The 12,119-nt window shown below is 40.8% G+C and overlaps 1 protein-coding gene across 1 annotated transcript in view; it reads left to right on the plus strand.

Moving 5' to 3' along the window:
• The window catches only part of LOC127356157 (transcription factor IIIB 90 kDa subunit), a 131,527-nt gene that overhangs the window by 63,735 nt on the left and 55,673 nt on the right, over positions 1 to 12,119 (plus strand). Inside the window, exons 13-16 of the mRNA XM_051387706.1 lie at positions 6,784 to 6,845; positions 8,051 to 8,132; positions 8,369 to 8,424; positions 10,207 to 10,472. Coding sequence (XP_051243666.1) covers positions 6,784 to 6,845; positions 8,051 to 8,132; positions 8,369 to 8,424; positions 10,207 to 10,472 — 466 coding nt within the window. The remainder of the gene's footprint in view (positions 1 to 6,783; positions 6,846 to 8,050; positions 8,133 to 8,368; positions 8,425 to 10,206; positions 10,473 to 12,119) is intronic.

Here is a 12,119-nt window from a genome sequence, read left to right on the forward strand (position 1 = left end):
ACGCAGTCCAAGACTTTTGTCACTGTTGTCGTTTGCTTAGCATTTTTAATAGCGTTAGCTCACACACGAGACTAATGTAATAGAAACTTTTCATAGGCTCTCATGCCCACTATTTCCCTCACTGAATAACACATTTATAACTGAGAACAGTACGAAAAGAGACAGTCAGTGTTCTAAAAACCTGGCAGCAGTCTTTATACCAATCAGTTTATATCGTATCGCCATATTCTTGCCAATACACAACTCTGATGGTTACGGGAATGCTCTGTTTCTGTCTCTCTGAAACTATCCCATATATGACGATGCAAAATCATGAATGTAATTGTAATCTAAGATCCCCTGATATTTTTGTTTGATCTCCTGTCGATGTCTGCAGGTTGGCAAGTGCTGCTCAACCTGACATGATTATCATTATGTATGTAAAAAGTCCAAAACCTTAATATGAAACCAATAGTATGTGAATCGCATATTGTTTACAGGGAAATAATACAGTATGCAGGCATCTATTTTGGTTATTACAGAGAGAGTAAAGTACAGAAAAAGGTACCATTGGGCACCAGGAACCGTACCAAACCCTTTTGTCGAGGAGCCAGACATCAGACATCAGACATGAAAAAAACCCCCAAACCACCAGTGAATTGTTCTACTAACAATTACTTTCTGTGTATTGAAGCCTGATATATCTTATGTGTCATAGAGCTCCATTGTTGTCCAAAAACTATTAAAAACACATCAATGAGCCTTTTTTAATAGTGAAACTTTATATTTGTGAGACTTTTTTTCTTAAAGATTTACGTGTTACCAATGAGCCTGGAGCTGAGAGCCACAGACAGGAAGTCAGAAAGCATTAAGAACCGGACTAACACACTGTTGGTTTTGGTCTTTTCATGGGATTTGTGGACTCTTAAGAACAATAAAAAACAACACCAGCCTTATCCTTTAATATCTCTGTGTCTCTTACTTACTCTATGTTTGGCTCAATCTCTCACCCTCAAGCTCTCCTTCCTCCTCCCCCCCCCCACTCTTTTAAATCTCTTGTTCTCTCCCTCCCTCACTGCCTTCAAAAGGCCGTCTCCTTCACCTGTTGGTTCCCGCAGGGCACATTTTCTCTGTTTCTTTGTGTTCTTTTTTTCTTCTCCTGCTTTGGTATCAGAGACTCTGCAGTGAGGCATCTTATTCTCCTGACCACATCAGACAGGCCTGCCGTCCGCCTGGGACACAGCGATGTGTGGGAGATGGGGGGGAGGGTATTTTGGGGTATTTCTGAAGCAGTAGGGGAGAGGTAAACCTGGGGTCAGGTTACCTGTCTGTGAGGACCAGGCGAGAACAGGGTGATAGAGTGAACAGCTTGCGGGCACGACGGCGATGCGTCTCTTGCAGATGGATCAGACTGTTGCTGCGCCGTCTTCCTCTGTTTCTTACACCATTTATCTTCAGGCCGGCGGTATTCGCCTAAAAGAAATCGAATTTGGCATCTTCTCAGACTGCCGCCGAACCCGCCGCTGTGAGAAAATGCGAGTAAGCGCTCTGTGACGCCAGATGACGGAGCTTGCATGTCGTGATGAGTGAAGACGGAGCTTGGAAAAGTACCAGCACAAACACAGTTATGTTAAAACTGGTGTAACTCAGGGAAATATGTGGCCTGAGGTCCAAATACATGACATTGTTGACCAGCTGCAGACACAATGCTGTGCTGTGGGACAATGAACTGAAAGGTTTTCACAGCTCGAACTGTTCCCGAGAACACTGCAGCAAGTGAAGTGAGAGATGGCAGTATGGAAGCTTTTAATATTGTCACTTTTTGTAATCGTGGAGGAAACTAGTTTCAGCAGTTGGAAATATTCCATTACTTTATTTTAACAAACAAAACTGGGTTTTAATCGTAATGCTGAAAGTTTAGGAGAAAGTGCACAACTAATAATTTTGTGGAGAGAAGCAGAAAAGTAATAGAACTAGCAGTGTAACTAATTACTGTTGGCAGAGAGAAATAAGTATTGATATTACTTTTGATAATAGTAATAAATAATAATAAAAAAAACATTTCCTAGCTAATGTTGCATACAATCGTGGTCTTGGATAGAGCTGTTTCCACACTTTGTTTTAGTGCTGGAGAGCAGTGGGGACAGACGGAGGCTGCTATCTGCTCGCTGTGTTTTCATAGAGTCCCAACCTCAGACCCCGGTCGCTGCACAAAGGTTGACCCCCAGAAACGTCCCCATATACAGCAAAATAAGAAGAGACAGGGACACCGTCACACATTTCTAATAAGATAAGATGATGATGATTGAGAGTATTTATTCTAATATAAGTTTATACATTGTGGGGTTTTTAAAGAAAATCCTACTCATTATTCTTTTTAATGACATTTCTGTTCATTTGAATTTTCAAGTTCAGCAAAAGTAGCTTGTTACCAAATGGTCCCGTTTCCCGAGTTGGAAAGTCGTTCTTCCGACTTCATGAGCTTTAAATTGTAATGTAATAATGAGCGGTAGTTCCCTAAAACCACTCGAATATTGCTTTCCCTGACTTGTTTTCGAGGTTAATGCTAATAAATATAATTTCTCATGAATCAAGGTCTCTCTATGTGGACGGTAACTAATGGTTACAACCTTAATACAAATGACATGTGAGCAAAATATTTAATAATGAAATATTAAAAACTAACTTACCATCAACCCAACATTCACTTTATGACGTGAACTCGTGTTCATGTCTCTCCCATCGTTATCTTTTCCCCTTTTCCCTCCATCACTTCCTCTCCTTTTTTTTTTTTATTTATTCCCTCTGAGAACTCTGTTGGAGGACAGATACTTTCTCCTCCTCCTCCTCCTCCTCTCTGTGTGAGGTCGGAGGTGTGTTCCTGAGGGATTCACAGTTGGACAGCAGGAACTCCTCCAACCAAAAAAAGAAAAGAAGATGTTTGGGGGAATCCTGTTATATATCTTTTTTTCTGAACTGATTTGCATGCAGAGCTGGATGTGTGAGCTTTTACTGAGCTGCTGCCAAAAAACGACCTCGGGCTCCTGTCAGCCTGGACAGGAAGAGGAAGCGGGTTTCTCTCTGTGTACAAGGTCATCAGGGAGGTGACTTCTGTTTTCCTCCAGGATTCTGAAGTTTTGTGAAAGTGCTGCAAGTCTCAGACACTTTTTCCTGCTAATGAGACCATTTAATCCACCTCTTCGTATTCAGAGTGACATTAAATGCTTTTTGGCCTTGGACTGTTTCTGCTGATGAAGCTCAGACGTCTGTAGATATTTAGTTTGAGTCTCATTTAGTCCATTTAGTCACATTTTAAGTTAATTTTAATATTTAATTAATGTTTTTTTCCTCAAAGGGGAAAGTCATTTTTGTACGTATGTGACACAGTACAGGGCGTCCTGTTGAACACAATGTCATCAGACCTTTAAAAAGAAGTGAACATTTTTTTTTTCTTCACCTGAAGATGTGTTTTTTTCCCCACATTTTGTCAGGTTTTCAATCTGAGGAGGAATGTGTTCATCAGCCGGTGCAGGTAAACACTGTACGAACAGAAAGGTTCAGTTATTCAATCATAACTGTGAAGATTCAATCTTTAAGGAATCCAGGTGCTCAAAAGAAAAGTCCTTCACTATTTTTCTGCAATTTGTGACAGTGATTTTTGCAGGTTCTCCTCAATGGATTAAAAGTCCTCTTCACTGATACCTCTTTCTATAAAATCAGCATTTTTCAAACAAAGAGTTCATTAGTTTAAGTGAACATCGTTCAAGTCGATCAAAGTATCGAAATTTAGCTTTGAATGCTTTCTCAGGAGCAGGTCAACATTAACACTCTTATTTTTCTCTCTCTTTTGGTCCTTTTTCCTCACTGAGACAGTTATTCTCACGAGAAACTGAGATTTTTATAAAATCTCTCATATTTTATATCTTAAAATGTTGGTCTGGTGTCTCTGATCGTCTGAGCTGCTCAGTGACAGTCGGAGGCTGTGTGTTAGGAACTGTGTGTCGCATTTAACGTGTTTTAAATGCCAATATGCAAAATGCAGCTGTTGTCATTAACCTGGATTTAACCCTTAAAGGAGCGTAAACAGTTTTTATTTTGACTTTATTATAATTTCCCAGAATATGTGATATATTTTATAAATAGAACTAATACAGTAGAGTTTAATACTATATGATAACTGCAGCCGTTTGGGACTGACTGCTGGTTAACGTGGTTAGATTGTGAGACGCCATTAAATCGCTGTTTTCTTGCTCATTCAGTTATGTGAAAACAGAAATAAAATTAAAAGAACTAAATGGTGAGTTCAGCTGCATTAAAACACAGTTAAGCTGATCTGAACGGAGGTTTTCTCTCAGACTCCACACTGGATGTTAGCTGTGCTGCATTGTTGTTGTCTGGTGTTTCCCTGTGTTGAGTTCAGTGTAGATGTAGTCTAAGACTTCTTTAGCCTTCGGATTTCCTGATCTAAATTATAACTTTTAACTGCTTTTAAACTTTCAGGCTTTTATGTCGACAAGGATTTATACGGCTTTAAAGGTCCAGTGTGTAACATTTAGGAGGATCTATTGGCAAAAATGGAATATGATATTCATAGATATGTTTTCATTTGTGTATAATAACCTGAAAATAACAATTGTTGTGTTTTTGTTACCTTAGAATGAGGCATTTTTATTGGCTAGTACTTGTTGCCTTCGTTGGTTGGGTTGGGACCTGAGGAGTAAGAAGGCCAATCGGAGGCAGAGTAGGGTGTTGTCTGTGTGTGTTGTTGTGATCGTCTGCCATTTTGAACTGGCATTTTTCTACAGTAGCCCAGAAAGGACAAACTATGGCTGCACAAATAATCTCAGTGTTATTGAAATCACAATATGGTGATCAAGTGCAAGATGCAAATCGCAGGAAGCTGCAATTTTACGATAAAATGTAAAATGTGTTTAAAGAGCATTATAATGAAGTTACTGTAGTACTGCAGAAACGCCCTGGTCTACAAATCTGTTTCTCCAGATTTAAGAATAACAATGTTTGTTTGGTACAACAGCAGTGGAAATGAAAGATTATCATTCCTGAACTAATAGCACATCATATCGCGATATGATGTTTTTACCATATCGTGCAGCTCTGGGACAAACAACTCCTACACACTTGGAAGGCTGAGCTGTATTCAGTTGGTTGCAGTCAGCACTACATCCTACATACTGGTTCTGTTTAAACTCATAAACCGCACCCGGTCCAACATCTTGGGTCCCAGTCTGGACCAAGACATCTGTCACATGACCTCCTGGGGGTTGTCTCTTGTGCCATCTACTCTCTACATCGTCAAGGACCAAAAAAAAAACCCAAAAAGTGAAATTAACGAACTCTTCCTGTCTCATATTTGAACCCTACCTTCCTGATTTACTCCGCCTATATACCGCTCTGATCCTCAGGTCTGCAGATTCTTCTACACGCTCACCAAGAACAATTTTATGGGTTTGATCAAATTAGCGAGTGTAGATATATCAAAGCAGCGGCTGAATAATAACTCGGTAATTGCTCCCTCCCTCCTCCTCTCTCCGGGGGTTGGACCGGTGTTATCAGCTCTTAGTCTCGCTGCCTCTCTGCCTCCCGGAGCTGCCAATCTCTCCCAGGGCTTGTCTCCATCTTATCTCCCCCCTCACACTTCACGCAGAGGAAGTTCTTAGAGGGCTGGGCCCGGCAGATAGCGACTGACCTGTCTCTTCCCTCTGGAGCGGTTTCTCTCTTTTTTTTTTTTAAATAGCAAACTGAACTAAAATGGGTGACTAGATTATCCCCCCCCCACCTCCCCCTCCTCCTCTACGGCTATGGGAGAGAACACACCCTTTACTGTCTGAGGATGGGTGTATTCCTCTTCCTCGTCTGTGCACCCGTCTCTCCCCTAATGAAGCGGGAAAGCTGCCTGTGGACTCAGGTGGCATTACTTTGAAGTTGCCGCCCTGTTGGGAGTTTGAACTCGAGGAAGGAGGGCCCCTGTGAACGCGTCAAAGCCAGAAAGCTGACAGAAGTTAAACGACTCCCATAAACCTGCCGCTCGCTGCCTCTTTAAAACGTTTCTTTCCAACTTTACTCCTTTTGATTGACTGTGTGATGTCTGCAGGCAGCCAGAGAGGAGTCGCACTTTGTTCCAAAACTGCTAATCAAGGTGGAGGATCTTTTTGGAGTGAAAGCTGTTGCATTTCTTCCACTGTCAAAGCCTGCACCCGCTCCTTCCTTTTGTTTCCTTTATCAAAGTCAATCAGATTCGCTTTGAACTTTTTCCTCTCCCAGAATTGAACTGTGTGCACACCGAGAGATTTCAAATGCCTCTTTCTTTTATCAACACATTAAAATGTCTGTTGTTTTTTTTTTTTCTCCAATTGCACAGAAGTTGAAAAGGCGCAGGTAAAAGCGGGGAGCGCGTTCTCGGGCGTCGCAGCATGAGAAATGCAAATTGCTATTTCAGCATCTCCCTGTTTTAAAATAAAGCGTGCCGCAATCTAGAAAGCGTATCGTAATTGAAAAGAAAGTGTGTTAAGGTAGATCCGCTTAAACGCGAGTTAAGCCTATTAACGTCTTATCAGGAGTCACAGTGCGTTTTATTTGCTGATTAACCCCCGATGGAAGATGCTCCACAGCACTTCCACCGGGAAGAGATGCAGCAGGATGTTGGAGGTGTGTTTTTCTTTTTTTTTATGTCTGGCCAGCTGCTGTTTCCTGTTTCACCCCTCTGGGACGAGGAAGCTGCCGTGAAAATGTGCGTTACAGCAAATTTTCTAAGTGTGTCCGTTGTGATTGTTGTCTCTGTGACAGATGGTGCTGCTGACAGCGGGGAGCTGGACCTGAGTGGGATCGATGACAGTGAGATAGAGCTGGTATGTACCTGCTGATTAATGAGGTCCACACTGTCTAACGTGTGCAAGTTCCTAAAATGAACATCAACGTACCTTCTTACCACTAAACTATATTCTCTTTCCTGAAGATGCTGTAAAGAGCTCTTAGAAATGAACTTATTCCTCTGCTGTTTTCTGTTAGCAGGATGAAGCAAAACATATTTTAGTGAATTTTGGTTATATATTTAAACATTAGTTGTTGATGCACATCCAGAAGAATTTGTTTACATTGTATGACAGGAATCTTTCAACATTTTATCATTTAAAATGATTATTTATTGAGCATAATTTAAAACTCAGGTTACAAAGTTATTTACAAACTAATTAAATTTCACAAATTAGGAAAATCAAATATAAGATCTAATCAAATGGGGGACTTTGATGTTAGTTAAACAGAATACGATTAGACTAAAAAACAAATGTATGATGGCAAAAGCTAAACTATCCATTTTAAAGTGTAGTAATCAGTCCGCATAAAGCACTTGCAGATCCAAACTGAAGTACTCACACTATTTCAGTATCTTACTTTAACCTAAATATAATATATATGAATTTACTGCTACTAAATGTCACATCACCATCTTAGACCACAACAATTGGACGCTACGGCCCTACCAGACTAACAGATAATTGTAAAACACACTTTAAACTTCACAGAAACAAAATAAAGCTTAACAAAACCGACTTTTTTAGTCTTTCCAACAATCACTGACCTCGGTTTGGTGAAAATAAATCCTTAATTCACCGATATAGACGATAAAAACAGCAGTTTCAGTCAACAGCAACACAGGCAGAGAGAGTGTGACACCATTACTCCACTATATATTTACATAGCTAATAGTTGTTTGCTACTATATATATAACCTTTAAAATACAAGACTTGTTTTTGCCATGTTGACTTTAGATTGGCACCAGATTATCAATTCATCACTGTTTACGTCCATGGATGAGGAATCTGTGTGTTCAGGTATCAATAAAACTAAATATTTAACACATTCAATACATAAACATAGGATTTAATGATGGAGGTTGTTGCAGGACTGTTGTATAGGTTGCTTTATGGTACAAGTATGTACAGTGGAAGAGTAAAAGCTTTTGGCAAGAGACTGTTTTACCTGAATACCCAAAAATAGGTAATTTGGTGCAATCCTTGTTCTCCCCCACTGACTCTCTCTGCCTCTCTGCAGTATCTGCTGAGTGACAAAGAAATAAAAATCAAGACGGCGCTGTGGATGGCAGAAAACTCCGACTACCTCAAAGAGCAGAAAGGTACTGTCAGGATGCCACATGATTTGTGTGCAGGTTGTGTTTTCAAGGCAGAATTTAACTGTTATTTGTCTGCAGTGGCTGGTTTGTCCCCAAAATGTCCCTTTCCACTGTCACTATTTTATCAGTTAAACCTCCAGCAGAACTTAGCAGAGTTTAACTTGTGGGCCACTGTGTCGTATTGATATCGTTATCTCAGAGTTTGTATGTTCAGACTGTTTCTTGTTTTCTGCTTTCAGAGAAGGAAGCGAAGATAGCGAAGGAGAAGGAGCTCGGGATCTACAAAGAAAAGAAGGTAACAGCAGACGGGAAGTTGATGGGAGGCAGTGCGGTGGTCAGATGCTCAGAGATAAAGGAAAACAGTTTGTCAGCAGAGAAAGCATCAGTCAGATATAATGTCTCATAAATCTGTTCATATTTTTAACCGACCACCTAACGACTATAATCTATTATCTGAAATCTGCACCTTCCACACCTTTAATAAAACCATTATTTCGCCCAGGGCAGTCTGCTAATTGACTAACTGACAGATTGTGTCAACACTAGAATTTATACTGTCAGTCAGACTCTTGTATAGTCATTTAAAGAGACTGACCATCGCAGTGACGCTGTGAGACAGATGCAGAGTAAAGACAGACAGATGATCAGATAGACTAAACAAGTTCCCTCTCATATCCCATTACTGGTTTTGGCACAGTGCAGGCCCTTTGTTAGACCCAACATCTGCTCACTGGTTTTAACTAGCTGGATTAACTGCAGATCTAATGAGACATGCAGCCTCCTGACAGCGCTCATCCAACCAACAGCACACTGTCATTTCACTGCCAAATGAGTGAATAAATAAATAAAATGGAGCACGCTCTTATTTTCATGCACGACATAAAGTAAGTTTCTACCAATTAACACCCTGAGTTGATTAGCTGCTGCTGTAAGGGGCAATTTACTGTCGGCTGAACAAGAGGGTTTTAAGTTAAATCTCCTGAAAGCAAACTGTTCAGAAACTTGAGATTTAATGTCACTGTTGCATGAAATGTGTTTGTTTTTCCGTGAAGAGAAACTTTGCTGATCTGTAGCTGTAATTTGGAGTGAGGTCAAGGTGAATGTGGAATAACTGAAACAGGGTGATAACCCCAATCTGGTGTCTTAATTGAGATAAATTGCTGATTACAGAAATGTGTTCAGCTGTAAACTAGAGCAGAGATGTTCTTCTGGTGGTCTGAAATTACCCTTTTTCCCCCCTTTTTTTTAAGAGGGCAAATCTCTCCCATCTGGGACCTAAATGGTCTAATAGGAAGACAGAATTTTCCAGATAACATTTGACCCTCATTTGCAGAGTAGGATTGGAGTAAAAAGTTTGATTGACTGCAAGGTTTTAATCATGTGGTGCTGTAATCGCAGTCTGGGCGATGTTGGTTGTTAATCTGAGAGAAGAAGCTTGTTACAGGTTTTTCCACAGTGACGGGTGGGTTCAGTAATAAACCAGTCTAACTAAAGTATATGAATAATTGTATTTATACAGTACACACATACAAGTACTGATTTAACTTCTTTTTCCCAAGTAAATGTGAAAAAGTATTAAAGTAAAAAGTTTCTCTGAAGGACGTTTCTACCCACTGTTTCTGTGCAAAGCGAACTGAAACCTAAAATAGGATGGAGTCTTGTTTTGTCTGTCATTTAATGTCTATCATGCGTGGGAAGGCGCACAATGATGCATAGTCACTGGGCACGTGTTAACATGCTGACATTAGCATTTAGCTTGGCATGGCTGTTGTCGTGGAAGCAATAAATACAATGTTTTTTCCTCAAGCGCAGAAGAAGGAACACTGTTGTATCCGTCATTCAGAAGTTCCCCAGCTTTCTTTTTAAGTTGTTATACTTGTTTTCTATCAAAGTTAATTAAGATGTGTGGGGGAGCAGATCACGCCTCCCCTCCAGGTTCGGCCTGAAGCTGTACAATAAACCATCATATATGACATCTGGCACCTGAGCAGGCTGAAAATCTTAAATACCACCCAGGTGTTGTTGCTCAGTATGATGTGGGTTCTCTAATTTGTGGTTCTTTTTGAAATCCCAACAGCCCAGAGGACCCAATAAGAAGCGTCTCCCGATCCGGGCCAACACCGCCGACGAGGCCATCGAGAAGATGCTGGAGCAGAAGAGGATCTCCTCCAAGATCAACTACGACGTCCTGAAGGACCTCAACATCAAGCCCGGCTCCAGCCCGGCCCGCAAGGTCGAGTCCCCGAAGAAAGAACCGACTGCCGCGAAATTGACCGGACGCAACCGCAAACCTGTTCGAGCTCCACTCAGCCTCAGCACGCCGCTCAGCACCCTGGGAAAAAGGTGAGTGCACGTCATGTTTTATACTCGAGTAGATGCATCACTCTGGTTTGAGGAGGCCACCTTGTATATTCAAGTCTGTCAAACGCAGAACTTCTTATCCAAACCCCGGAAAACCGGATCATAACCTGAAGCGCTGCCACCGCCTTTATCTTTCCTGCTTTCTGCCTGGAGCAGAAAAGCTCTCAGCCTCTGATGATACAATCACTACCACTCTTTTTGTGTTCAAAAACAGGCTCACAGTGTTTCTTAGAGGCTCCAGAAGTCATTGTGGGAAATGTAGGAAAATGCAAACTGAAGTCTGAGAGGACAAAGCAGGTTTCAGAGAAAGTGGGGAGAAAATCACAGCACCGGCAAATAAAACCTAAAAAGCTTTCAGGTGTTACAGACTGCTGACATTTAACTCTGTCTGTGTGTGTGTGTGTGTGTGTGTGTGTGTGTGTGTGTGTGTGTGTGTGTGTGTGTGTGTGTGTGTGTGTACATATTGTTCGAGCAATGTCAGCCTCTTACTGAGTGCACGAGAATATAACCAACAACATAATTAAAGCTGAAAGTCCATGCATTTATTAAGTGACATAAAATTTTAATAATAATTGATTTGCCATTTAACAAACATAAATGCCAAATCTTTGGTTCCAGTTTCTCTAACATGCAGAGTTCCTGTTTTAAATGTAATATCTTTGGATTTTGGACTGTCGGTTGAACTAAACCAGCTGTTTCGTCTCCGGAGGCTTGTGATGGGCTGTTTTTTTTCACTAGTTTTTGACATTTTACTGACTCAGTGATTGATACGGTTAATCGTTGGTTGCACTGCTGAACATAATAACATCCTACTGCAACATCCGCTGCCGTAGGAAATTACAATCACCCACTGGTAGTTTCTGACTTTGGCTAATAACTGTAATCAATCAATCAGTTCATTTTGTTTTTGACCTGTTTGTTGGGGAAAAGTTTTTAAGTAGATTTTAAAAACAGCAATAAAACAAGAAACAATCAACCTAAAGTGGAAAATAATATAATACTTTTATAGCAGTGGAGACACAACTGAGCTATAACTGACTGTGTTTACGCTCAGTTGCGGTCTGGTATTTTAGCCCCGCACATTGAAACAGGAGGATGTAGCAATCAGTGAATATTGTGAGTTAAATGATCTCATATGTAGCTTAAATCAAACCTTTTAGATAATGTTTTTGCATTGTCTAAATATCTTTCTATTACATTGGATGAGAGGAGAAAAGTAAGATATGTCAGATTGTGGACTGTTGGTTTATGAACTGCATCAAATATGGATGGATGGCCCTAATGGATGCAGACGTTTTTGTGTTTGGATTGTGTCTCGTGCTCAGGCGGGCTCTGTTTGTATGTTTGTGCGTCTGCTGTATTTCTATTGTGGGATATCTTTTGGAGTGATATTTGTGGAAGGTTTATGTTTGTGTTTGGTTGTTGTTTATGTGTTTTGTTGTTAGATGGCAGAGCGTTAACGTGCTGAAATGTGCACAATGCAACGTGCTAATGTAGCCTGAAGCAGAGATGAGGAGCAGCTACAGACATGCTGGTTAACTCGCTTCATCTCCACACCTCCAGATATTTGTCATTTTCAAACTTGTAGTCTTCAACCCTCAGACTTCACACAGCTCCACCTGGACACAC

This window comes from Dicentrarchus labrax, unplaced genomic scaffold (assembly GCF_905237075.1).
Source record: "Dicentrarchus labrax unplaced genomic scaffold, dlabrax2021, whole genome shotgun sequence".
Lineage (NCBI taxonomy): Eukaryota > Metazoa > Chordata > Actinopteri > Moronidae > Dicentrarchus > Dicentrarchus labrax.